At 44.8% G+C, this 24,587-nt stretch overlaps 8 protein-coding genes and 1 long non-coding RNA gene across 20 annotated transcripts; 2 read left to right on the forward strand and 7 right to left on the reverse strand.

The window, feature by feature from the left end:
- Positions 1–1,063: 1,063 nt before the first annotated feature.
- On the reverse strand, positions 1,064–2,561 carry LOC136196867 (uncharacterized). The gene is made up of 3 exons (XM_065986527.1): positions 2,483–2,561; positions 1,238–2,423; positions 1,064–1,173 (listed from the first exon to the last, which is right to left on the reverse strand). The coding sequence occupies exons 1-3, from the start codon at positions 2,558–2,560 to the stop codon at positions 1,064–1,066; spliced, it is 1,374 nt and encodes a 457-aa protein (XP_065842599.1). The 5' UTR covers position 2,561.
- A 72-nt stretch (positions 2,562–2,633) lies between these two features.
- Positions 2,634–3,910, forward strand: LOC136197045 (uncharacterized). The gene is made up of 3 exons (XR_010672363.1): positions 2,634–2,674; positions 3,473–3,596; positions 3,650–3,910. It is a non-coding gene; the product is annotated as an uncharacterized lncRNA (long non-coding RNA).
- LOC136197043 (uncharacterized) lies at positions 3,542–5,214 on the reverse strand. Of its 8 annotated transcripts, XR_010672361.1 has the most exons (8): positions 5,004–5,214; positions 4,632–4,723; positions 4,527–4,580; positions 4,430–4,472; positions 4,272–4,357; positions 3,958–4,181; positions 3,840–3,913; positions 3,542–3,796 (listed from the first exon to the last, which is right to left on the reverse strand). XR_010672361.1 is itself a non-coding variant. In XM_065986728.1 (7 exons), exons 3-7 carry the CDS (start codon positions 4,564–4,566, stop codon positions 3,724–3,726), a joined length of 306 nt encoding a protein of 101 aa, XP_065842800.1. In that variant the 5' UTR covers positions 4,567–4,600; positions 4,641–4,723; positions 5,004–5,214; the 3' UTR covers positions 3,542–3,723. The 8 variants fall into 8 exon arrangements, 5 of the variants coding, with proteins under 5 accessions (XP_065842800.1, XP_065842797.1, XP_065842799.1 ...); XR_010672362.1 differs by having other exon boundaries at positions 4,070–4,357; XR_010672360.1 differs by having other exon boundaries at positions 3,958–4,357.
- A 498-nt stretch (positions 5,215–5,712) lies between these two features.
- LOC136196615 (uncharacterized) lies at positions 5,713–8,695 on the reverse strand. 5 transcript variants are annotated; one of them, XR_010672281.1, is made up of 6 exons: positions 8,677–8,695; positions 8,496–8,624; positions 8,394–8,441; positions 7,865–8,009; positions 5,954–7,721; positions 5,713–5,893 (listed from the first exon to the last, which is right to left on the reverse strand). XR_010672281.1 is itself a non-coding variant. In XM_065986205.1 (5 exons), exons 3-5 carry the CDS (start codon positions 8,403–8,405, stop codon positions 7,075–7,077), a joined length of 804 nt encoding a protein of 267 aa, XP_065842277.1. In that variant the 5' UTR covers positions 8,406–8,441; positions 8,496–8,624; positions 8,677–8,695; the 3' UTR covers positions 5,713–7,074. The 5 variants fall into 5 exon arrangements, 2 of the variants coding, with proteins under 2 accessions (XP_065842277.1, XP_065842278.1); XR_010672280.1 differs by having other exon boundaries at positions 5,713–5,784; positions 5,851–7,721; XM_065986205.1 differs by having other exon boundaries at positions 5,713–7,721.
- A 1,370-nt stretch (positions 8,696–10,065) lies between these two features.
- LOC136196868 (uncharacterized) lies at positions 10,066–11,066 on the reverse strand. Its single transcript, XM_065986528.1, has 5 exons — positions 10,991–11,066; positions 10,827–10,934; positions 10,699–10,767; positions 10,572–10,642; positions 10,066–10,523 (listed from the first exon to the last, which is right to left on the reverse strand). Exons 1-5 carry the CDS (start codon positions 11,064–11,066, stop codon positions 10,143–10,145), a joined length of 705 nt encoding a protein of 234 aa, XP_065842600.1. The 3' UTR covers positions 10,066–10,142.
- Positions 11,067–11,345: 279 nt separating this feature from the next.
- Positions 11,346–12,290, reverse strand: LOC136196529 (uncharacterized). The gene is made up of 4 exons (XM_065986090.1): positions 12,275–12,290; positions 11,968–12,019; positions 11,770–11,900; positions 11,346–11,718 (listed from the first exon to the last, which is right to left on the reverse strand). The coding sequence occupies exons 2-4, from the start codon at positions 11,995–11,997 to the stop codon at positions 11,427–11,429; spliced, it is 453 nt and encodes a 150-aa protein (XP_065842162.1). The 5' UTR covers positions 11,998–12,019; positions 12,275–12,290; the 3' UTR covers positions 11,346–11,426.
- Positions 12,291–13,067: 777 nt separating this feature from the next.
- On the reverse strand, positions 13,068–14,136 carry LOC136196869 (5'-3' exoribonuclease 1-like). The gene is given in 8 exon segments (XM_065986529.1): positions 13,068–13,131; positions 13,182–13,285; positions 13,341–13,367; positions 13,369–13,443; positions 13,492–13,521; positions 13,523–13,605; positions 13,676–14,061; positions 14,132–14,136. Coding segments are annotated over 8 exon segments (774 nt in total).
- A 20-nt stretch (positions 14,137–14,156) lies between these two features.
- Positions 14,157–15,766, reverse strand: LOC136196870 (BTB/POZ domain-containing protein 9-like). Its single transcript, XM_065986530.1, has 2 exons — positions 15,704–15,766; positions 14,157–15,662 (listed from the first exon to the last, which is right to left on the reverse strand). Exons 1-2 carry the CDS (start codon positions 15,764–15,766, stop codon positions 14,385–14,387), a joined length of 1,341 nt encoding a protein of 446 aa, XP_065842602.1. The 3' UTR covers positions 14,157–14,384.
- Positions 15,767–18,191: 2,425 nt separating this feature from the next.
- Positions 18,192–19,674, forward strand: LOC136196871 (protein mono-ADP-ribosyltransferase PARP15-like). The gene is made up of 5 exons (XM_065986531.1): positions 18,192–18,509; positions 18,749–18,958; positions 19,008–19,028; positions 19,085–19,161; positions 19,221–19,674. Exons 1-4 carry the CDS (start codon positions 18,192–18,194, stop codon positions 19,088–19,090), a joined length of 555 nt encoding a protein of 184 aa, XP_065842603.1. The 3' UTR covers positions 19,091–19,161; positions 19,221–19,674.
- The last annotated feature ends 4,913 nt before the right edge of the window (positions 19,675–24,587 follow it).

The following is a 24,587-nucleotide window of genomic DNA, read 5'->3' on the forward strand; positions in this document are numbered from 1 at the left end:
AGGCCTCACTTGCTATCGAGTCGTGTCATGAGCAATTTCGACTCACAAACAGCAATAGAAGCTCGTTCGGAGAGCGGGACGAGTTCGATTCGGCTAGAAAATCCGCGAAAGCTGAATCAGCTGATGTCAAGTGACGTCTTGTCTATATCCGGGTGACTGTTGACGAAGAAGCAAAGTAAATCTTTTAGGATTAATTTTTTTCGCCGTGCACTTTTTGCGGCAGTGAAATGGTGAACTTTTGCTAGACGATCGTCCCTTTTTGAAAAAGTGAGGCTCCCTAAGGGGTCTCACTACTGTTTTTTTGTGTTGCAAGGAGAAGGAAAAGCCAGCCGGCGCGAGTTGATTGTTGAGTTTTAAGGTACGGCCAAGACCTACAGAAAGACGACGCAGTCGACGCATTTGAGCGCTTCTCCATAGCGCAGGGACGAATTTGTCCGTCGCTCTATCGAGGCTCGTCTCTCCTCCATCGTAAGTCGAATCCTTTTCTCCGTCAAGCTAATGCAGGCTTAGAGGTGTGTATCGCTTAGGCTCAAATTATACGTGCGTCCGATACTCGCAGCAGCCACTGCGAGCAATTGTTTCATGGCCCGGGTGATTCTGAACCCTCAAAAGGGGCCTCACCCACGGTTTGTCCGAGTGACATATTTTAATAAAAGACGCATTTGATTATACGTTGTTTGTTTCTGATCGACGAAAAACGATGAATTATTGTTGTGACGGTCATACAGTCGTCCTGTTCAAAGGATATGCTGACCACGTTCCGGGTGGCGTCAGATACGTAAACATGCGAAACCCCGATCGTACGAGATATATTCGAACGATCCATGAGGGAAGAAGCAATGCCACTTCAAGGGACATTGAGAGATTCGTTGCTCAGTATGGTTATCAGTCGTGAAATTGCTAGGATTTTTTCGCAAGGCTTGTTCATTACCTGATAACAAATCATCGCTGCTGAGTTCAGCAATGATATACTGATTCCGTTCTGCCCATTGCAATACAGATACAAGAGAGACACAGGCACACAAACATCATGTGCTGCACAGGATAGGCTAGTTACCACCTATCACAATTCAGACTTTTCATTCTCCAGCTTGACTTCCTCCGTTTCTTTGGATTCTTTGGCCTCTTCTGACCCTACTTTGTGCTCCAGTTTATCTTGGTTGATCTCTTGTACTATTCCAAGGTGCAAATTTGGAATCAGAAATTCTTTTCCGTAAGATGGTTTTGACCAAATTACTGTATAGTGTGACACTGTGATTACGGTGCTGATATATGATATCATTTTGAACGAGACAACGGAAAATCCAGTCAAACTCAAGTGAGCTACTTGACATGGTGTACTTTGTATCCAAAGTGTCGATAAGCTCGTCTCCTTCGAGTAAGTCCCTCACTACCATCCAACTAAGAGAAGATTCGTTGTAGTAGGCAAGTCCGCATATTTTAAGGTTTGGCCGGACAGGTATTTCCTCAGAAACGCAATCCATGACCGCTTGAATCGTTGCCACATGTTCTGTTTTGATGCACTCCACTGCTGTCCATATCAACAATAGTCGCCCTCCAGTGATGACCTCATATACGTCAGACGCAGATAGGTTCATATTCGTCTTCGAGATTCGATATGACAGTAAGTAGATGGAATTCTCCCTGTCAACATCCCTGACTTCTCTAACTTGCATTCTTGACGCTGCACTTTTCTGTCTTAAGTGTGAAACCACCTCACCTGCAGAGTCTACCAGCACCACGTGCATATAAAGTTTGTCTGCTATTTTCTTTAGGGTTGCCTGCAGTTTGTGGAGCGCGTTTTCCCCCTTTTCAACCCGATTTAGCATTTTGTTAATATCGTCTATAATGAGAACAAAAGTTCGTCCTGCTTTTGCATCGTAAGAAGACGCTTGTGGTAGAATTACATCCATCAGTAAACGTGAAGCGTCCTCTACGTCATTTCCAAGTTCCCAGTTGATGTATGACAAATGGTGACGGAGAAGAGGAATATACGATAAGCCTATTGGCAGCATTTCAGATGGAAGACGGAGATCAAAGGCACGCCGCAGGTTGTCAAACAGACGGCCTGGTTCGTATTCTACGTAGACAATACCTGATTGATTTCGAACAATTTCCAAGAGCAGGCTTGTTTTTCCGCAACCGTGAGGTCCTACCAAAACAGTGTATCGTCCTTCTTTGACGACATTGAACAAGAATTTCTGAGCTTCTGTAGCACGATTAATGAAGGGCTTTCTTTTTTTTAACGGCAAGTCGGGATAAATTCCTCCGTTTTCAATAGACGAAGCTAGACGCCAGCTCTGCGGCCGCGGCGGGAAATCAAATGTGGAATAGACAAATACAGCCAGACCCAGGACGAGAATGGCGATCGACGAGCCTGCGTGCCGTCCTTCTCCAGTCATAATGCCGGCCATAAGGGAGTTCTAAATAGATACGCATTTGTTCCTTGTCAACAATATAGTGTCGACAAGTCGTTTCTCACTTTTGTCGCCTCGTATCGTCCTTGCTTGGGCTTCCTGCCTTCATTGTTCGGATCGGGACCGCTTGGTTGCTCCGCCATCTTGAATAGGTACAGTGTGACGTCAGGCGAGGTAAATCCCGTACAAAAGATCGACCCCCTGCGCTCGCCTGACGGAGTTTTCCTAAAAACCTTGATACCGTCCGGAACCGCAAGGCCAGTAGCTTTCTAACGGTGTATAGCCGAGCGTCGTATGTGACTGAGAAAACCTCCCCTGGTGTAGTTAGGGTTATATTACGAATATTGCACAAGGCAAGTCTGTACGGGATAGCCTATCCCTATCAACTGCTAGTCCCCACTGCCGACCTGGAACTAGCTGTCTCAGTGGCATCAAGTGGTTCTTGGTTATTGTGTTAATCAAGATATGTTGGACTGTATTGTGTTAGACGGCGTTTTGGCGTGGGGAAGAGGAGGAGTGGCATTTATGGGGACGAGGTTACGCTGGGTGGAGGGCGTGTTGGATAGGGGAGGGTGGGGGAGAGAAGGGTGACGTATTTTATGAGGAATTTCATTTGTCGATAGAGGGAAAATAGAATAGTAATGGGTAACCATGGCAACCTTTTGTCGGTGGACATGGTAGGTAGGGCGGGGGAATATAGCCCGGTGGGGGAGAGTGGTTTGGTAGGGAGTTATAAATTGGAGGGGTTGTGGAGCGCAATTCTACTACGGAGGGCCTTGGCTAGAAAAATTTCCAGGGGTGTCGGGTTACGGTGTGGGAAATAGGCAGAGAACTGGAATCCCAGAAAAGGCAATAAATAAATAAGTGGCTGGGTTAACTACTAAGAGTATTTTATGAGTCATGTTATGAATCGTTCGAAAGGGCGCGAAGAGGGCTATCTAACGGTATGGGGTCATCCCCACGGGTGGTTCCTGAGGGAAGTTATAGGCTTAAACGTGTTTTTAGAAATCAGTAACTTATAGCTTATCCCTAGGTTACGGTTAATATTTTTACAGGGGAAAATTCGTAAGTCTGTTCATCGTCTGGGAATTTGGCGGGAGACAAGGAGAATTTAGAGACGCGAATCAAGAAAAAAAGTGGAGGAATTGGAGAGAAATCAAAAGAGACTCAAAACGTCAGGTAAAAACATTAGAGAAAAATCAAAATATTTTATTTCTCAACTCTTCTTTTAGACCAGCATTCATGGACGATTACAAGGAACTCGAAGGGGAGGATTAAAACGACATTACTGGCAGAGATAGGATCATTAGGATGTTGCTGCACCTCGATTGGATACAAAGCCTGTGTATAGCCACACTTGTCTTCTTTTAGAACAAAATCTATGAAAACATACAGTATGTGTGTCATATCAATTCCATGTACCTGCACGTTCCATGTCTGCATTGCTTTGTCCATGAGATCAACTTCGGTAAATGTCGATGGATAGAAAACATGACCTAAAAATGAGAATGAAAATTCAAATTCATTATAGTGCCCTAACCGTTTTCGGTAAACGAGAGAGCTAACAAGACTTTGCTAGGCTTATTATTGTGCAACGCATCGCTCATAGACATATTCCAAAACGACATGGCGTGCTGAGCGTCAAGACTCACAGATTTGTTAAACGAGTCATCGACTTTTTATAAGGAAGATATATATAAGACATTTGAGGACGAAGCTTCCATTGGACGACAAACACGTGAGAGCGTCATCTGTCCAGACTGCCTTTAGGCATTTGGGGATCAGGACAAGATGGAAATTATTAATTTATAATGATCGGAGAGATGATCCGAGGCTAACACTTTGGTTCCTTACCTCCTTGATATTTTCCATCGTTCGCCTTCTCTTTCCCACGGCTTCCTTCAAAGAGAAACGTCTCCATAGAGACATGAAAATTGCGTCTACATAAATAATAATACAGTATCACATTATACAAATAAACATAACATGTATAGAGAGTATGGAGATAGAACCTGTTTGATCAAAGGCAGAGTTCAAACAATCCACTAAACATTTCTTAAAAATAAACATTCGTGAGAAAATACAATCAAATATTATCGTGTTACCTACCACTCTTAGGTCGATTTCTCGCCGCGGCCACTTCATTCATGACAAAAGTGACGTCTAAAAGTGCTTCGTTCAAACTAAAACTAAAAATTAATCAAAGTGGCTCACGCGTAGGACCGAGATCGTGAAGGATGACTAAAAAGCTGCGTTGATTATCTTCACCATTCAAAGAAATAGCAATTACAACAGCAAATAAGAACCTAAAACGAGAAAGTGGGTGAGGCCCCTTTTGAGGGCTCGGTACGGCCGGGCCACTAGACTTTTGCTCGTGGCGGCGGATGAGAGCATTGCTCGTGCCTACATGATCTACCCCAGATGAAACACATCCCTAAGCTTTCTCTGAGTCGTAGGAGAGAAGCATTCGACTGAAGACGGAGGAGTGACGAGCGTCGAAAGAGCAAAGGTTAAATTCGCTCTTTCGCGATGGGGAACGAATGAGACGCGTCGATCGCACTGTCGCAGGGTCAGCTGTAGCTGTACCTTTAAACTGATCGATCGATTCGCCTCTTCCAGCCTTTCCTTCGGTTTCGCGAGGCGAAAAACTGCTCGTGAGACCCCTTAGGAGGCCTCACTTTCTATCGAGTCGTGTCATGAGCAATTTCGACTAACAAAGAGCGAAGAGAAGCTCGTTCGGAGAGCGGGACGAGCTCGATTTGGCTAGAAAATCCGCGAAAACCGAATCAGCTGATGTCAAGTGACGTCTGTCTATATCCGGGTGACTGTTGACAAAAAGCAAAGTAAATCTTTTAGGATTAATTTTTTCGCCGTGCACTTTTTGCGGCAGTGAAATGGCGAACTTTTGCTAGATGATCGCACCTTTTTGAAAAAGTGAGGCTCCCTAAGGGGTCTCACTACTGTTTTTTTATGTTGCCAAGGAGAAGGAAAAGCCAGCCGGCGCGAGTTGATCGTTGCGTATTAAGGTACGGCTAAGACCTACAGGAAGACGACGCAGTCGACGCATTTGAGCGCTTCTCCATGGCGCAGGGACGAATTTGTCCGTCGCTCTATCGAGGCTCGTCTCTCCTCCATCGTAAGTCGAATCCTTTTCTCCGTCAAACTAATGCAGGCTTAGAGGTGTGTATCGCTTAGGCTCGAATCATACGTTCGTACGATATTCTCAGCAGCCGCTGCGGGAAATTGTTTCATGGCCCGGGTGATTCTGAACCCTCAAAGGGGGCCTCACCCACGGTTTGTCCGAGTGATATATTTTAATAAAAGACGCATTTGATAGTGCAATTATTATACGTTGTTTGTTTCTGATCTACGAAAAACGATCAATTATTGCTGTGACGTTCATACAGTCGTCCTGTTCAAAGGATATGCTGACCACGTTCCGGGTGGCGTCAGATACGTAAACATGCACATGTGACCTAGCCAGCAAGAAATAATATTAGCATCTAAATTTATTACATCAAACCAATGCTCTCTACTTTGGCTTTGTTTTCTTGTCAATGAATAGCATAGAAACCTGTCTCGTCGACGACCAGGAACGACCAGAGACGAGCGGCGTAATTAAACGTAAACGAATGGGGACTCGTCACGTCTGTATGCACGTAATCCGGCTTCAGCGCGAGCGGCGACGAACCGCTGCGCCTTGGCAAGCCATCGAACGACGAGAGAAACTGAACGGCATTCGGTCTATAAGACCCGTCGTCGAAATCGCGCGGAAGAGACTTCGACTTCCCGTCGCCCGGAAAATGGGAGAGAATTTATTTGCGACGTCAGATCGGTATCGACACGATACTGAAAATATTCGGCCAAGACGCCGCGACGCGACGATTCGATAGGCGACGCTTCTATTTTCAACGCGACCCCGTCGACCGTCATCGGAACGCGACCCGCCACGCGACCCCGCGCAAGCACGTGGAGCAACGCTCGACTGCCAATCAAAAAGCCTCGATCGTAGTCCCACTCATTCGTCTTCAGCGTCGCTTCGGTTAAATTGACCGTACCGTTCGTGCAAAAGACAGAGTCGATTGTCACGTTTCGGTTGAACACGTCGAAGCGAGCGTCGTAAGATATATAAACGGAGCCGACGGTGACGTCACTAGCAAAGACGTCGGATCCCATCGTCGCCGAGGCATTCGTCTCGACGACGAGTCGCCGACGTATTGCCACCTTTCCGCGCGTAGACAAATTCAACGACCAACCGGAAGTCACGACAATGAAGTCGACGCTGAATCGAGCGACGTCAGAAACGGTGAGAACGCTGTTCTTCTTCGCGCGCCCTCGCCGACGCAAACGCAGTTCGCAGCAGTCGCCCAAATTTAGATCGCCGACGAAGCGATTGTCCACGTGCATCCTAACGCAGCCAAACGCGGTTACGTTGTCATCGACTGGTCAATGAAGACGTCGACGTGATGTCTGCTCCTGTGTCGACGCGCGTCGGGACCGTATTGGGCAAGGAGGTTCTCCAAGAGTCCAGCTCGTACTCTTCACTCGTCGCTGGATACGAATGAACTTCCCACGTGCCATTTTCCGATCTCGTCGACACGTTGGCGTGACTAAAACGAAGCGAAACGGCGTAGAGTCGAATCGAGCCGTCGTTCACTCATCGACGATGCAGCGTCATTGTCAACCGATGCTGGGAACGTTGAACGCCGAAAATTTGAATTCCACCACCGCCGAAATTCGCGACGTTCCAACGAACCGAATAATTGCTACTCAGTTCGACGACGACGAGGCCTCGATTGACGATACCGGAGGAAAAGCCGTCCGAATCTTCGTTACCGTCAGATTCAAGTTGGGCCCCTTTCAACATCATTGTCGACGACGCCTCGTTGACGACGAGACAGGCGCGACAGAAGACGACGGACTGATTCATCGACGGTGCGAATGTGAAACGCCGACGATTCGTCCAGATGACGTTTCGTAGGCGTTTCTCGACGTAGAAACCGCGTTTGACGAGAGACAGGTCATTGACGACTATGCGACCTCGAACGGAGCTCGACGTTTGACTGCCGCCGTCGATGATTTCTCCGGACCAGACGAAGACGCTCGCATTGAGGGTTCCGCGTACTCTCAGCGTCGAGCCGACCAAATTGAATTGTAAAGTGACCGTCAATGTTACGCTGGCGTCGACGACGAGACGAGTGAAAGCGGAGAGAATTTTCAGGGATTTGATCGTTGTGTTTCGATCGACGATCATGTCGAAGGATCGCGACGACGAGATCCTCACATCATCCGACGACCGAGGGACTATAAATATATAGTTAGTGACGGTTGATACCTCCGAATCAACTGGTACTGCGGTATAATCTATTTTAAAGCATAACGTACTGACTGGTTAGATAATTTCACCAAGTGATTTAGAACTTCAAAAAAATGACCACCCTTCTTACGTGTTGCAACTCCAGTTGTTAGGATCGCTCCACCGAATTCCACTACCCATCCACACGCAGGTTCTCGCGTCGGCACTCCATGAGAGTCGAAGAAGGAGTACTGCGAAACAAGCGAGCAATTGAGTCGATCCCATTCACGGCCAAGCTAGGAGAAAAATGCGGTTAAGAAGCGCACGAAACGGATACTAGTACAATACGAGGAACGAATCAGAGTGTGTGGGAGTCCACCCTTAGACAAGCTGACGGCGTGGGCGCGTTTCCTCTAACGGACCACAACTGTGCGTTGGCGATCCATCCCAATCTCTCTATTTGTCAACCACGGAGCAGCTGACGGTGTAACGAAGAACAGTCTGTGTGGGTGAATACTACACCGCGAGCCCGCATATTTATGCAATGTAATCACGAAATAATCTTCTTCGAGTTTACTTTAAATTTAGGGTAAATTGTGTAGCTAGGTAATACTGTACGGCGCCCGGCAGATTGGTCAACACGCGTCGAGGGTTTTCCATCCTAAAATATTCACCATCACCTGTGACGTCATTGAAGGAGAGTTGACTGGTGTGGTCCGCTGAGACAGCTGAAAGCAAAGCGCTCTCGCACGATCAGATGCTAGAGAAACGCGTTATTTCACCTCGATCGTGACGCATTCGTCTCGAAACCGTTTCCTTCGCTCCTCGAACGTGTTCCCGTCGCTTTCAGTGGACGATTTTGCCGCGTTTTAGCCCAACGAGTACGATGCCGCTATTTCGTTGCTTTTTGCCTGGAAAAGAAGCTGGGTTTAGCTGGGAATAAGCTCAGTTTATCACCGTTACAGTTTCGGTAATCTCCAGGTTTATCTTTACGAGCGTTTTACGGCAAAATAATAACATTGGGCGTAGCTATACAGGGCAGGGCTCCGCGAAAACTTGTTTCAACGTCACACTGCTTCTTCTTCAAGCATCTATATCTCCTTTGCAGAAAAGCAGGTTGTGTTATCTACAGGTTATCAACAACAAAGCCTCACCCCTCCAATGATCGAGCAGCAAAAACAGGTCACGTCGCGCGCTCGTAAGGAGGATAAAACTTCCAGATTTGTTTGACCAAAAGACATGAAATGCCATACTTGCTATGTAGTCGCTCCACTCAAAGTTGAATGCAGCGTATCCTAACGAGGTTGAAAGCTTCGTTTCTTAGCTTAGTAGTTTGTCACGTACTTCCGCTATGTTGCTAGAAGAATCTTCTTTTATTGCGTACAGACATGCAGTAATGATTTCACCGTCTTCCACCTTAACGTAATGAGATTTCCCAATGATTAAAACTTTGAAGCTCGCCTTGCAAAGAATAGTTTTCAAACACAATGCGTCTGGAAGAAATCTGCAATTATTTACGTTCTGCAGAAAAAAGTTTTTCCATAAAGCTTTTCAACAATTTTTTTAACAAAATTCCTCACTTTGTATTTGCTCAGGTAGGGAACGTTCGAAGAGTCGTGCACGTGATCGCGCCCCCACGTATGGGTATCGCCTACGTAAACTCGCCCGTGCTTGTACTCTCCCGTTGCCAAACAGTCTCCAATGCTTGCTAGAAATTTGGCTCCTAAAAGGATTGAAAAAAGATTAATTTGATTGATATATTGCGTTGACTCTTCTTTTGCCTGCTTGTGAAGTGATTGCACACGTGATAGGAGCCTGAGTGGCCGGCGAGGTTCCTTGCGAGTCCAGGAAGTTTTCAGTTTTTCATCCAAGAACTAAAAATTTTCAGTTTTTCTATATAGGCTCTTGATAACTTGACTTCTCGCGGCCATCTCCCCCTGATCCCTTCTCTACGAGATGCTACAGGACTTCGGAATTTGCGGATAGACTCTTTAACAGAGCGTAAAATGCGCCCTAAAGGCTAATAGGACTTCTTCGTGGTCGCAGCAGATGCAAGGCGTCTCGTAGGCGCGTTGGATCGACGAAACGAAGCATCCAGCGTCTTTCAAGCAGCAGTCCTTCATGAATTCGCAAAGGACGATTCGAGCGAGAAAGGAAGAAGCCGCGATTTGTCAACAATGACCTAGGTATGAAGGCCATTCCCGTATGCTTCCTTATTTGGTTGCCACGTGGGGAGCAAAATCAAAGGCTAGTGGAAATATTAGGCGTGATTCCGTAACGCTAACGCAAACACAAAGCGAGTCGTTTAAGATAGACACAAAGCAACAAGAAAAGAGAAAATCATCGTATCAGTTCTCTACAAGGGGAGTGGTATGATAGTTTTAGCGACAAACGTCTTGAAGGCAGACGCCAATCGTGCATCCTTTCGCCTATTTGATCTTTCTAACATAGCATTCAAACCCCTCATCGACCTTCTCCTGACACTTCTCCTCGTGTTTCTTTACACACTTTTTGTACGCTTTACATGCCCGACTCTTCCATCTATTTCTTATCTCTTTGCACGGCTTCTTGAACCCGCTTTTCGGCTCTTTGCATTTCTTAGGGGCCTTTTCAATGCACGCATCCGCTAATTTGCTTGGAGACTTCTCAACTAGGGCTTCGTCATCGAAGACAATTTTCGGTCTGTTCATTCCCTGCACGGGGTACTTCTTCCCCACCTTGAATAGTTTCTTTTGGTCGCAAACGCGAGCAATGGTCGCATTGACTTCGCTTTCTTCGGCGACTGGTTTCTTTGCGTCTTGCTTCAAAACCTTACACACGACATAAAAAAATGTTCTGAGGGCCTATGACCTACGTACTTCGTCGACAATTAACGTGATTACATTCCATTCTCCTTCTGGGACAATATTTTCCACGGTTATCATGTAGGCTATATTCAATCAGACGCACGTGAGTAAGCAAACAGGAAAAATTCGAAATTTTTACCAAAGCTGTGGCGACATTGAGCCTCGCACAATCGATTAGGGTGCTCTTTGAAATTCGAAGGACATCGTGCTAGGAGGAGAAGTTCAATAAAGTGACCCTTTCCCACAGGGCCCTTCTATAGCGGATACCTGCTCCACAAACACAAGTAGGAGAATCTCGCTTTTCTGTCTTTTTGCAATTCACAGACAGCTGCGCCGGAGAGTTGCCCAACGTGTAAAATTTCTCGCATCTTTCATCTGCACATAAGTTGGTATAGGCTAAAGATTGTGGGTCAAATTTCAATGATTCATACCTGGCTCATAATAGTCATAGACTCTTAATGCGTGTGTGAATCTTGTTCTTTTCAATAGAAGTCTGAGAAGGCTCATCGATTAATAACAGGGTTAGATCCTGCTGAGGAATTGTGTTCAAAGTAATCAAGATTTGAGAGGATGACGTTTGAGGGCGTGTCAAAGTGGCATCAATCCTCACCTCCACTCCAGAGCGGCTCTGGAGAGTTTTCTTCCCCGCGGTTGGCCAAAGAAATGATGTTCTTGCTCTGGCACTGGTGGCGAGCTGTCTGAAGTGATGAAGAGACGTAATATATACGAACGTGGGAGAATGGCACCTTTACTAGGTTTTTGTAGGCGTGGAGGCAAAGGTGCGAGTGAACAGAAGACGTACGTGTTGCATAAACTTCTCCACATGCAGGTAAAGAAACAAGAAGTCAGTTTGAACAAAGAAAAGAACTAGTACGTCTTGCTCAAGTAGTCGGCAAAATACGACAACTGATCGATGAATTTCCAGTGAGTGCGTCCGCTTTCATTTAAGCCACTCGGCTGCGGCTCATGGTGATCGTATGTTTTTCCAGTGTTCTGCTTGAAGGACTTCGCTCGTTCGGCAATAGCCTGTTTCAGGTGTAATTTGACGTTACTGACACTCCAGTGCTCTTTTGGAGGGTTCTTCAGAATCGGCGGCTTTTCCTTGCCCTTTTTCGTTTCGAAAATTTGATAGTAAGTGAGACCTTGAACAATGGCGCCTCTGAGAGAAAAACATAGATACTTATAACTAGTTTATTTAACTGATAGTTACTTCTTGACGAAGCCGTCTGAATCGATTTCACTATTGCTAACTTTATACTTCAAGTCATCTATGACGATTGCTTTTTCATAACAAGCGTCTCTCCACGATAGAACGATGGGATCACCAATAGCGTCGACTTGCTAGAAGAGTCGACACGCAGTTCTTGGCATGAAGTCTGTTTCAAGACACTTAATTAATTTTTATTACCTGTTCTGTTGCAGCCTCTTCATGCGTCATCGTCGATTGAAGTATCGTTATTCTAGATAGATTCATATACAGTATAGACACAGGTAGCTCGCCCGCGATTCTAGCCGCGATGGATCTCTGCAATGCAGCTAGCCTAAGCTAACATAAGGGTCTTTTGCAGCTTATTTTATTAAGCTATATTTGTTGAAACTTCCTAAATCTCTCTAGATTTCTTGAAGAATAGCAAAGGGGTTTCCAGGGGTACTTAAAGGAGCTAGGTCTGAATAACCGAATCTGAATCTCACACTATAAGTGTGGGGGCGCTTACCTTCTCCTTGTATCGCTGTGTTTCTTTTGTGATCTGGCTTTAGAGATGGACTTGCCCTTATATACATGCGGAGAGGAAACCGCATGCGACGTCATCGAACGCATTCAACAATCTTACTTCCTTAAGCACCCACGCCCTATTGTTTCTTCGAGCTCACAAATGTGGTTTGGCTGCATGCTGACGCGTCCGGTGACGCATTCGGTTATTTTCTGACAGCTGCATTGCATTGAAAGGCTTAACTGGGATGAGAGGATCGAGATCTTTCCATTTCTTCTCAATCCCTCGTCTTATCTGTACATCTAGCGACTTCCACGTACTTTCGCGGCTCAGTACCTATTGATCGCGCGTCATGCAGCTTACTTTACTTCCGTGCAGAAACTAAGTCAGCTGGCTTAATTTCGCCCGCAGGAAAACGCTCCCCTCTAAATGTATAATCGAATTAGCATTTCATTATGCGGCGTCAGCTGTAGCAATTACACTCGACCGAACCGCCAACTGCCACATACATGCAGGGGAGACCCGCCGAGTACGCGTACGTGTTCGGATCTGACTGAAACGAAGAGGAAGAAGATACGAAACGATACCCCAAGCTGAATTAAGAAATTCAAAAACACGTCGCTAGAATAGAAACGTCATAATTCTTCCAAACGAGTACCGAGGAAAACGTCATTTATACACAATCAAAGGAGACTATTAATACTGTAAACCGAATCGGCGAGGGAGCAAGACTAAGGGTTCAGCCGTGTTAGACCAGCAAAAGGCCAGTCCTGCTTGCGATCATACACTCGTACTCTCATCCACGCCCACACAATTGCATGAAAGACAAATGCAGAAGATGAAACGTCGTCTTTTCGGGAGTCGGAATCCTAAATAAATAATAAATAGGTAAATAATTAATCTAATTAATTAATATACTTTTTTTGGGATTTTTGCTCCGCCAAATCGAACCTCTTCGCGAAGTAGCGAAAAGTGAGGCTCATAACTCGACAACCCTAGCATATAATTAATTTTCTTCACATGTTACCTTTGGCCATAGATTAAATATTTATTCTATGTTTTGGCTTACCAAATCGGCGTCAAGTCCATAGAGACAAATGTCTCGTGTTGGGATCGTAGTCCGCTTGGGTTCGAATATAGTCTATGATTATATGTTCGCCTTCGTCGGGAACCTAAACGAAAATAATAATAATTTATTTAGTCACGTATTGATTACTGACGTCATGTCCCGATAAAATGACGTTGACGTTTAATTCGCCACTTTCGATCAGTCGACATGTTCTTATTGACGAAATATTTGAGCCGTTCGTTCAATTTCACCATGAACTCAGTCCCTAGATGACAACGGCGATGACAACTATTAATAATTCTATTAATTCTCTGACTTCACAAAATCGCGCTTACCGGGCGTTATGCAATTCGAATCGAAGCGAGCCCGTTCCGGCAACGTTTCGCAGCGCGAAAGCGCCTTTATGATCTGATAAAAAAAAACGAATCCCGTCTAATTCCTTATAAGGAGACATTCGAAAACGCACCGAAATCGACGTCCGCGTTGCTGGTTCATCTTCGCGTGAGGCGCGACGCCGTCGACGGCCATGACGAAGACGCGAAGCGGTTCAAGAGAACCTGACGTATTTGTTTACGGGTGGCGTAAGAATTCGCGTTCTTTTTTCTTTTTCTTTACCTCGATGTAGTGGAAGATGTCCGTGAAGATTTTCTCCTCGCTGATGCGAAAGTGCACGTCGTCGTTCGGATACGGGCAGATGTGAATGATGCCGTTCATGTCTAAACTGCGAAAAAAACAAAAGAGATAGTTGATGTTATAGATAAGTCATATTATACAGGCAGAAGTTCCCTCACCTCATCTATTCGTATTACTGGACACACAAATTTATTAATTAATTAGAAGGCCAAGCCTAATTAGTAGGCCTGGGAAGAACATGCACGGCAATTAAATTACTTATTTGAAATCTTTGTCAAGTGTACAAAACATCTATCACAGTAAGTAAACTGCTTTGTCAAATACGAAAGTAAAAACGTCCAGCATTCTAGGAACAATAAAACAAAAAAAAAGAGTTCGCGCAACAAACAATTTCAGAACATTTATCGAATATCACACAAGGTGAAATGATACGCATTTTCCAGCATCCGACGTCAATATGTGAAGATAAAACGAAGAAACTGCCTTTCCCGCCAAATTGTATTGTCCAAAGGCCGTCGCATTGACATTTACGAGCAAAAGAGAAGAACTAAGATCAACTTCAAAACTCACTGTAAAACTCTCTGTTTTACCAAGTCTAGGATCGCCTTTCTCCGTGTTGGTTACGTCACACGGCGAAGAGAGCTCGGACCAAAGCGGTGCAATCTTTTTGGAATAGCTATCAAGACTTGACAGACGTATGCCGTAACAGGGAGTGTAAAATAATGATGTCTCAAAGCGTGCATCTACGGTGATTGCCGTAGCTCGACCTGTATCACGCATGTTGACCCATAACGTAATGTTCCCCGTTGTACAGTCATTGGTAGAAACAGAATAGGATCCTCCGCCATAGGAAATACTAGCGACTGTATTCTTTTCAGACAATCGATAAGAGCTATTATCTTTGAACTGCAGGGGAGGATTTACATAGCGCGGATTGCATTGAAGAAAACCGTCACGATTTGAAGACACAGCGTCGGGTAGATGACGAAGTGACAAAGCGTCGAGAACAGTGTCAGGTGAAAAGAGACCACTTTCTCGAACAGGGCCAAGGAGTTGCTGAGTTGTCATCAGCGGAAGGCGAATATTACTCAGCAAGGCATTGACAGATTCTTTGTCTTTAGTTCGGCTCTCTTTGTAGTCAAACCAACGACGAAGGGCAAGAAAAAGTTCCATTTCCGGAACTTCGATTTCGCCTTCCAAAATTGCTAAAAGAAGACTTTCACTGACACATTCCACAAACGAGGTAGATTTCATCACAACTAAAGGTTTTTTGAAAATAATATTAATGCACATTTCGAGGAGATTATCATCGTTTAGCTGCTCGGCAAAGCGAAGTAAATAGCAAACGTTGCTTGGGGAAACGTTTTCCTTCACCCACTCTAGGCACTCATCTCTCAAGTCTGCAACATTGTAGTAATCAGCTATAATTTCAATATGTGGTATTAAAGAAGACTGTGCTTTGATCGATCCAGTGTAGAGAAAACGAAGGAAGAGTTCAAATGGAGCTGGATCGTAATGGGAAGCGCCAATTTCACTGCTGGTGCTTTCTTTTAGAGAACCGTAAAGCATTCTGGCCATAACGTCGCTTTGGACAGCTAAAACAAGGCGATGAGCGCGAAATTTCTTGCGATCTTCGCCGACGAAAAGAGTGACGTCGGTGAAATCACCATTTTCGTACAACTCGGTCCACTTTTTTGTAATATTAGTCTTTGCCTCAAGTACAACTTCACTTCTTTCAATCGATGGCACGGCTGGACGCGAAGAAATTGCAGGCGAAGAGCTTTTGCAGCCATCTCTCCGGGAATCGCACACGACGAAAAGCCCGGATAATTCTACCTTTGTACAGACACGGATTGTAGAGAAATGGATATGAAACGCACGCACGCTAGTGGGATCATCCGTGACATGGTCACGTGACCGATCTTGCCCGGATAGTTAACCCAGTTGCCTCCGTTGCCTCCCCGGTAGTCCTAAAATTGGCTTGTATTGACAATGGCAAAATTCGCACATGCTTAGTCCTTAACGTTTTCATGAAAAAACAACCCATTTTTAACTAAGCAGTGACAGGTAACATTGAATTGTTCCCAAAGGTCACGGTACAGAACCGAAAAGTAGCAAAGTGCAGAGAGACTAACTATTAGAAGCTTAGAGGAAGCATACCTAGCCTTTCTCGCTCTGCTGCTTGTCTGTTAATTAATTCCGCTCAGCATTTTTTCGACCTCTTTCTAGCGCAAACCCGCTCGTTCATATATTAGTCGGGGTTGTAGGGCCATTCTACAGTGGCAGTTCTATCTACTAAAACTACAGTATGCGGCTGACTCTCTACAGTTCTCCCAGAAATGCTACACAAACTCCTTCACCATTCCGAGCATAAAAATGCCCGTACTCGGCTATAACGCGACGAAACCGGCCTTGCTTGTGGACAAAGCCACAGCAAGGATCATTATTAAACCGTTCCTTATCTTACTGGCGACGCAAACGTAAGCGAATTGACGAAAACGCTACACAACCCCTTCCGAAGTAGGTCTCGTGAGAAAACGCGTGAAAACGCTCTTACGAAACCTCCAATAATTTAGGCAAATGGTGCGCTAGGTACTTCGAAGATGTAGGCATCGATTTACGTTAATCATAGACGGGTGGCGATTAATCTCTTTAGTCAAACAGCACTTGAGTGTGCCAAGCACAAGCGGAGACACGGGGGCGGGGCATGTCACGGATGATCCCACGCAACATACGGTAGCGTGCGTGCGTTTCATATCCATTTCTCTACAATCCGTGGTACAGACCACCGTTTTGCGTTCCTGGTCGGCGTACAGTTGTGTTACAGCTGTGTTTCCCCTGGGTTCTCACTTGAATCCCTATAATGAATATGCAGATCACAGTTATTTGGGGCCCAATATAGGAAATGAAATGAACGTTTTGCACACCCATTATTTGCCAGCTTTTGTGCTACATACCGCTCAAGTTTCTCTGTAGGAGACGATATACGGGATCTCGCCCTTACGTCATTTCTCTTTCAGAGTCCCCACTCGTTCGCCGCTGAAGCGTTCGCCGCTGAGCCGCCTATTCTTAAAAACGACAAGGAATAGGCGCGATAACGGGTGAGAAATCGTGATTCTTGTTTGGAAAAGAGATGTTATTGGGGAGAGCAGTGCGGCGTTGTCTTGAAATCATAGCAAAAGATCATGGCCGTATGACACGTTGCAGGCAACGTGTCATACGGAGCGTTGCTTAATTCGTTGCATACGGTCTTGACACGCTACGTCACAACGAAAGCCCGCCCCTTATTAACCAATTACCTGGGCACGTTTTCAGGAGCGTGCCTCTGGAATCCGCCCTAATTGGCATCACGCGAGCCACCTTTTCTAATAATTATATATTTTTATTATTTACAAATTACTATTTACAGCCATAGCCACTAAAGATCCTGATTCTTCGTGCACTACAAAAAATCCTAACACTATAAAAATACAGGGATGCACTGTAAAAAGTTCTAACCTTTAGCTAAACTAAGTACGCTGCTTACCTCTACGAAAATGGAAATGCTAAAGAAAAAAAGAATTAGTCTTCCCCACCGTGCCCATCTTACTTTTCCTGTCACTGGCCCAGTGATCCCTGCATTTCGACCTTTCTAGCTGCCACAGCAATGCATTTACCTACAGATAATACGCTGAAAGTGGCTCCCAAGGTCATACCGTTGCTTTTCGCGTCGTATTCCGCGCCGAATAACGCCACGGGTTCCTCGAAACGTGCTATCTAGAACGAAAGAAGCACTTTTCGAGCCGGTAGCCTCTTAGCGACGCTGTAGAGCGAAATTAGGACGCTGTATGGCTTACCTCGACCGCGGAAAGTGGGCCGAAAAGACCGTCGTCGCCTCGCCGTCGTTACAGCATTGCTAAAAAACCAGTTTAGTTACTTCGCGTCGGTTATCTACTGCTTCTAATCAGTTGGACGATCCGTTCGCGTTCCGTACACAAACTTGGCGACCGTTGACCGTTTGAATAGCGTCTACGCGCCTGCAGTAAAGAACGCTGCGCGTGCGCGAGCACAACCCTCGTTGCCGGCCCGACCGGTCAAGACCGGCCCACCGGCCCGACCCCTCGGCATAACCTAATTAATCTAGTTAGGCGTACAGACCCAACCTCCTTGACACGCTAAAGTCCCGGTCAGTCTGTGCAACGTTGCAGGCAACGTTGCACAGACTGATGATCTTTTGCTATGATTGCCAATGATTCTTCTCTTAGTAGCATAGCTTTTCCTGCTATTAGTGCAGGAGTTCATCGTGTTCCGAGCGATATTGTGGCCAAAGTTATGGTCGCTGCTGTCGACGATTATTTAGCTTCTTGTCCTGATTCCTCACTAGATCGTATCGATTGTGTCATGTGGGTGAATGATGTTGATAATATTAGAAGCTTCAGTCAAGCGGTTCTTCAACTATTACAACCGTCTGAAATCTTTAGTGGAAATTGTAGAAACTCATCTGAAGAGCCTGGACTAGTTGTTCAGGTTATGAAAGGTGACATAACTACGGAGAAGGTGAGAATTATTGTAAAGTATTTTTGGTCTTGTCGTACTTGTTTATTTACTGCATACTACTAGAATAATATTTTTCTTCAAAGAAGTGTCATTAAATTTGTTTGGTTTGAAAAGATAATTTTTAATTCATTTATTTAATTAATCAAGCAATAGATATGTACCTTAGTATTTAATGATGCCCTTGTGCATCGTCTTTTTTACGTTAACACTGGAAGCTAAAGAGTTTTGTTCACTTATAGGTTGAAGGAATAGTGAACTCAACAGCTAACAACTTGGATATGTCATCAGGTCTCGTGTCTAACGCAATTTTGCGCGCAGCTGGGCCAAAATTGCAGGAAGACTGCAACAGCTTGGTGAAGAAATACGGCAATCTTAAGTTAGGTGAAGTTCGCATCTCGTTTGGACATCGCCTTCCGGCTAAACATATTCTTCACGTCTATGCTAATGGAGTGCGTTTGTATAAATATTCAATCTGCTAAAGTTTAGTTTTTTGCGTAGGAAACCTTGGATGTTGCTGTGGTAAATTGCCTGGAAGCAGCAGAGAAGATCAATCTGACGTCTTTTTGCTTTCCCAGCCATAGGGACGGGTACTCTTGGAATAGCAGGGTCCAAAGCGGCTGAAAATCTATTTTCAGGAATTAGGAAATAGAAGGTATGCAGTCACCTTGCGATGATCTGCGAAATCTTGGATCTAGTAGATGTGTTCTATAGTTCATTCGCCACACCTCTCACCGAAATTGCGCCTAAAGAAATAGACCAAATCAAACGAGAACCTTATATTCTTATGGTCCAATTATGGAGCTTTTGAACGATCTATGGGACGCCTAGATACGCGCCGTTATCTCGGAGAACGCCGGTCCGTTCCATCGTCGGTTTTTGAATGCGTAACGCTTACTACTTCCGTTTCACTCTGCGAACGCATATATTTCACGCGCTTGCCAAAGAATGATGTCGTATGTGTTTGTGAAAACGCCGCATTGACATCTCTTTTCGTTCGGCCAGGGTCTGGTCACCGAAAGAGGTGGGCCACCGAAAAAATCACTTTCATTTTGTCGCGTCTCTAATTTCTCCCTTTATCCGGATAGAAAGCGTAACGTAGAGAAGCTGTTCATTCCCATACATGCATACTGTTTTTTTCTTAGTATTAAACACTCCCAAAGCGGTATTCACAAATGTATGCGTCAGCTTATATAAATTTAGACTTTGTGTGGAGAGAGCCCCGCCGTGCATGACGCTACTGTAGTTCAGGCAAGAGCGATACATTGAAGACATGACATGAAGAACGAATTAACAAAACAAAACAACGAAAGACGTGCATTGGTCAGAACAGAATTGCCAGTTGAGATGTTGCTTATCTCACACCATATGGCAAGGACGCTCGTTTACCAAGAAATCGACCAGCTTTATTGCGTAATCTTGACAATTCCTTGCTCCTGGGCCAAGAGGAAAATAACCGCTTCCGTAATGTTGATTAAAACCTCTAATTTCTTTTGGAGTCGCTTCGCTTTTGCCCTTATAGACTTCATCATACCCCTCGGGTATGTCGTTGTCACTGCTTTCATACAGGGGGGTGTTGGCAATCGGAAGGTGGTGCGCTATTCCTTTGAAGAGTACGGCGGCGTGGTTATAGCCGTAGGGCAAGTTCACGCTATTGAGCACGCACTGAGGAGTATACCCCACGGCGGACTTGGCATATTCTCCGCCCAATTCCTTTGGACTGCCCATTTTCTTCAAACCCAAATATACGTTACGGCACGTGCGATCATTATCTGCAGGAATGAAGTTCTCTAATGAATAGCTGTCGTCTCCCGCTTACCGGTATAATATAAAGCACTGCAGCACTGAGCAAAAAGAAGCAAAATTAGCACCAGAAGAGGACGCATGCTTTTTCCGTTGTTTGATCGCTTGAATGCAAGATCACTGGTTTCAACACAGATATATATACATGTAAGATCTAACAAATCATTTCCGTCTTACTCTAATAAGCATGCACGCGAGTCTGGCAATAAAGGATGTTGACTGTATGCCCTGTAAACACAGACGTTTGTGGAGAGTCAAAAAGTAAACATACCTTCATTTCAAGGAAGAGATTCTTTGCGTTTGCGAGAAGTAAGCAATGTGATTGTTCGCTGGGAAGACAAGGTTTGATTATCTCGTTGCATTTACGTGCCGCGTAATTATAGAATAAGTAAGCCATTTTATCCCTTGGAATTATATAATGGGACGTGATTGCGAGCCAATCAGGAGTGCTTATTAGAGTGGTTATATCCTACTCGATCTTCAGGTTTCTATACCAGCTAATACACCAATCATCCGGGTTAAAAGCAGCAGGTTTGAACCTGTGATTGGCTCGCAATCGCGACCCATAATATAAGATAAATACACAACTACTAATGTGCTCGTTGGATACGCTATTTAGAGCACTCGGGCGGGGAGAGCCATCGCTACGACCCCGCCCTCGTGCTCCAAATAGCGTATATACCACTTGATTAGTCACAAGACAGATCAGTCACACCACGCACAGAGTCACTTAGGTAGCAACTCAACGTACCTCTAAGAGAGAGAATCGACTCTACGTATGTCGCGCGCTTCTTGCTCCAAAAAAAGAAACCAAATTGAATTTAAGTCTTTCTTGATCCCGAAGAGGATTTTCTCTCGAACGTTCGACCACAACAGCACAGAAAAAATCTTTACACTGCGTTCCCGGCCAAACAGAGCGTCGTTTCTACATAAATCGCTTCGCAAAGTATAGGCCTAGTAGAGTCTATATAGTAGCCCGCAGATCGTTCATATAACACGATATCGGCGCTTTGATTCGATGACGTTTGAGTGTGGTCCGTGCCCAGGAGAGCGCACGAGCCAATCGAATCTCCGTCTCGTGGAGTACGTTGTCGTCGAATCTTTGGCATCGAACTCTTGGGCATTCTTTGACAGCTGGCTGTACATTGTGGCCCTTTTGCTTGCGTCGGTTAGCGCCATCAGAGATGAGATAAAAGAACGCAAAACTGTTCGAAAGGTATTTATACGGGCGTCTCGTCGTGTGCAATTCCCGGAGAGATTTCTGCAAAAAGCGCTTCGCCTGCTATTTCTTCGCGTCCAGTTGTGCCATCGATTGAAAGAAGTGAAGTTCTACTTGACGCAAAGACTAATATTACCAAAACGTGGACCGAGTGGTACGAAAATAATAATTTCACCGACGTCACTCTTTTCGTTGGCGATAATCGCAAGAAATTTCGCGCTCATCGCCTTGTTTTAGCTGTTCAAAGCGACATTATGGCCAGAATGCTTTATGGTTCTCTGAAAGAAAGCACCAGCAGTGAATTTTGCGTTTCGCAGTGCGATCCATCTCCATTTGAACACTTCCTTCGTTTTTCTCTACACTGGATATATCAAAGCACAGTCGTCTTTAATTAATACCACACATTGCAATGTTGCAGAATTGAGAGACTGCATGGGTGAAGGAAAGCGTTTCCCCAAAGAACGTTTTTTTTACTCCGCTTTACTGAGCAGCTAAACGATGACAATCTCCTCGAAATATTATTTTTGGAAAAAGCCTAATTTTCTAGAAAAGAAATCGCGATTTTATGCTGTCGAGCCCTACAGTCCGGGTTTACCGAAAAGAACAATAAAGGACTGTATCGAAACAGCACTTTTTCGTAAGCGTTTGTATTAACTCTGTGAACTCACGATGGTCGAAGGCGTCAACTGTCAAAGGGCGAAGGCTGTAGCAGCGACTGATCGACGTCTCCGTGCTATCAGTAAGTCTTGGATGATTGGGGAATGCTTTTAGACTTTCCGCATCGGAGTTGTTCGATAATTGATAAACGAGAGCGTCGACAAGATTTTCCAATAACGGACTGGATGGGTCATAACTGAAGTAAAATCCATTTCGGATTAGTTTCGAAAATAATGATGTGATACGTCTATCTTTACCTATTATTTCGATAAAGCGCAACAGCTCCAGTTAATTCAAACCTATTGAATTGTATATTAGAGCCTATTCCTCCTATAGCAAAGTATTCAGATCGCGTTGTTCTGCCGTTCAGATTGAATGACTCCGCGACACCACCTAAAGGATCAAAGAAAACAACTTGGAACGAATCGAGAACGGTATTTTTCATTCCAAAATCCCAGAATTCAACATAACTAGGACCAATCCCAAAATTGACTTCATTGATAACAATGAGATGATAAGGATCGTAGCAGGACGTCGGTTCGACTGAATCGAACGGCGGTAGAAGGGAGCAGTCGAGAGACTGTCGTTCAGCAGCGATTTCTGTTCCACAGTCTGAATTCTGAATTCGAAGACAAAAGTCTCGGCAAGGTGGCTGAACTTTAGGAATGTTTTTACTAGTTTCGCGACACGTCGGAAAGAAGTAGAGACAGACGAACAGTTCGATGTCGATGCCGCACCCACTACGCACGACGGCTGAGTATCGGCTGAGTGCCGTTTCAGCGTCACTCCGCTGAGAATGGCCGTGAACGTTCGGAAGTCGTGTGAATTGAATGATAGACAAAGCATTGGGGCAGATCTCGTGAAAGACGGTCGTGTTCGCTTCTTCGCACGTGTCGGGCGTCTGGCTGTTTGATGTGACGGCGAGTAGAAGTAGATGCAGAACGATCGTTGAAGGAGAAAAGGCGGACATCGCGTTCCAATGTAAGGTGAAAGGGGTCACTTAGCTTCGCTTGTAAGAACGTCGCTGTTATTTGCAAAGAGGCTGGCAAAAGTTTCTATGCACGTTTCTTGGGTATAGTTTTGACATCTATGAGAAAAAGCTTTTGTACTTCCCAATTGTGTATGAATTTACGATACACGCTTGCATCAATTGACAGAGGTTTGTTTAGAGGGCTATAGAAAATGTACTCCACTTTTTCCAAATTTTGATGACTTCAATATCATTTTGATTAATTAATATCTGCTGTTTCAAATAGGAACTGCAGTACTTACACGAGATGTACATTTCGTTTGGGTGCAAACGTTCCGTCGCAATTCTCTGTTAGATGATCGCTGTCATTAACAAAATTAGATTAATTAATAAAATTGTTGCTGCTACGAATTTTTTACGAATTCCAATTAGATTGTGCAATAGCGAGCACTTCTGCACTTAGATCGCAAAACGGCTTGGCTCTTCAGTATAAATTGTCACATAATTTTAATTAAATCAGGGCAACTCTTTTATTATTTACCGTTCGTATATGTTGTAATTAATCATGGCTTCTTCCGTCATCCAGTACTTCTTATTGATGCAATAACCTGTTTTGTCTTGTTTTCTAGTAAAAAGCACTTCGATGCATTGGCAATTGATAATGCTAATTTACTTGTGGGACCATTTTAATAAACAATTATGTAGTTGGTGATACCGTACGATTCCAGCAACTGTGCATGGTGTGTTCCCGAAAGCACAAGGCATGCATGCAAGCGAATTTGATTGGTAAATGTAAAAGTCTTTCCCTCTCCCGATACACTCCAGTAGAAATGAATAAGGCTAAATTTTTATACAAGTAGAAACAGTTCGGATATCTCCTGCATGCAATATGCAAAAGTTAGTCTGTGTGTCCTCCGCGGGCTGCAGTTGGGCCGTCGAAGAATTAGTTTTCCTTAGGCCCGCGAACTAGAACAGCTTTTCTTTTTTGTGAATATGACTCTTTTTTTATAGAGTTTCAATAGAAAGATGCTTTTTCGTCGGTTCAAGGTCAAGACGCCAAACAGAAGAAGCACGTCAGTCAGCTCGACGATCTTCAACGTCGCTTCGCCTTTCTCCTAAGCGTCGTGTTTTCCTTTAAATTTTCGTTATACTTAACGGCTTCATCGTCGTCATGGTTCGCAATAGCGTCGATCTTGACAACCTTGGTGGTTACGTCGAATGCGCTTGTCTCGATTTGAATGACGAGTGTCCGAACAAGGAAATGTCGGCATGCAGTCGAAAACATGACGTTTGCGTTCTTGATCGTTCATCGCGTCGATATTCTCTGCTCCCTCGTTTTCCTCGTTGCGTTTTTCTGGGCGGCCAAAGACTTTCGAACATTCTGGAGGAACGCTTATCGAAGAGTAATCGTGCTGCAAGCGAACTCGATCTG

The sequence above is a fragment of the Oscarella lobularis genome, chromosome 16 (genome assembly GCF_947507565.1).
Source record: "Oscarella lobularis chromosome 16, ooOscLobu1.1, whole genome shotgun sequence".
Lineage (NCBI taxonomy): Eukaryota > Metazoa > Porifera > Homoscleromorpha > Homosclerophorida > Oscarellidae > Oscarella > Oscarella lobularis.

What these genes read in the sequence shown, in the direction of transcription:
- LOC136196867 (XM_065986527.1), bottom strand. Translation starts at nt 2,560, where the DNA reads ATGGCGGAGCAACCAAGCGGTCCCGATCCGAACAATGAAGGCAGGAAG. An exon ending in GACGATACGAGGCGACAAAA is followed by an intron (nt 2,424 to 2,482) that starts GTGAGAAACGAC and finishes GTATCTATTTAG; the next exon opens with AACTCCCTTATGGCCGGCAT. An exon ending in TCACAGTGTCACACTATACA is followed by an intron (nt 1,174 to 1,237) that starts GTAATTTGGTCA and finishes ACCTTGGAATAG; the next exon opens with TACAAGAGATCAACCAAGAT.
- LOC136197043 (XM_065986726.1), bottom strand. Translation starts at nt 4,562, where the DNA reads ATGAAGTGGCCGCGGCGAGAAATCGACCTAAGAGTG. An exon ending in GAGAAATCGACCTAAGAGTG is followed by an intron (nt 4,473 to 4,526) that starts GTAGGTAACACG and finishes TTTATTTTTAAG; the next exon opens with AAATGTTTAGTGGATTGTTT. An exon ending in CTCTGCCTTTGATCAAACAG is followed by an intron (nt 4,358 to 4,429) that starts GTTCTATCTCCA and finishes TTATTTATGTAG; the next exon opens with ACGCAATTTTCATGTCTCTA.
- LOC136196615 (XM_065986205.1), bottom strand. An exon ending in AACAACTGGAGTTGCAACAC is followed by an intron (nt 7,722 to 7,864) that starts GTAAGAAGGGTG and finishes ATATATTTATAG; the next exon opens with TCCCTCGGTCGTCGGATGAT.
- LOC136196868 (XM_065986528.1), bottom strand. Translation starts at nt 11,066, where the DNA reads ATGAGCCTTCTCAGACTTCTATTGAAAAGAACAAGATTCACACACGCA. An exon ending in CTATGACTATTATGAGCCAG is followed by an intron (nt 10,935 to 10,990) that starts GTATGAATCATT and finishes ACTTATGTGCAG; the next exon opens with ATGAAAGATGCGAGAAATTT. An exon ending in TCACGTTAATTGTCGACGAA is followed by an intron (nt 10,524 to 10,571) that starts GTACGTAGGTCA and finishes GTCGTGTGTAAG; the next exon opens with GTTTTGAAGCAAGACGCAAA.
- LOC136196529 (XM_065986090.1), bottom strand. Translation starts at nt 11,997, where the DNA reads ATGACGCATGAAGAGGCTGCAACAGAACAG. An exon ending in AAGAGGCTGCAACAGAACAG is followed by an intron (nt 11,901 to 11,967) that starts GTAATAAAAATT and finishes CGACTCTTCTAG; the next exon opens with CAAGTCGACGCTATTGGTGA. An exon ending in TCAGACGGCTTCGTCAAGAA is followed by an intron (nt 11,719 to 11,769) that starts GTAACTATCAGT and finishes TTTTTCTCTCAG; the next exon opens with AGGCGCCATTGTTCAAGGTC.
- LOC136196870 (XM_065986530.1), bottom strand. Translation starts at nt 15,766, where the DNA reads ATGGCTGCAAAAGCTCTTCGCCTGCAATTTCTTCGCGTCCAGCCGTGC. An exon ending in CGTGCCATCGATTGAAAGAA is followed by an intron (nt 15,663 to 15,703) that starts GTGAAGTTGTAC and finishes ATTACAAAAAAG; the next exon opens with TGGACCGAGTTGTACGAAAA.
- LOC136196871 (XM_065986531.1), top strand. Translation starts at nt 18,192, where the DNA reads ATGATTGCCAATGATTCTTCTCTTAGTAGCATAGCTTTTCCTGCTATT. An exon ending in GTGACATAACTACGGAGAAG is followed by an intron (nt 18,510 to 18,748) that starts GTGAGAATTATT and finishes GTTCACTTATAG; the next exon opens with GTTGAAGGAATAGTGAACTC. An exon ending in TTCACGTCTATGCTAATGGA is followed by an intron (nt 18,959 to 19,007) that starts GTGCGTTTGTAT and finishes TTTTTTGCGTAG; the next exon opens with GAAACCTTGGATGTTGCTGT.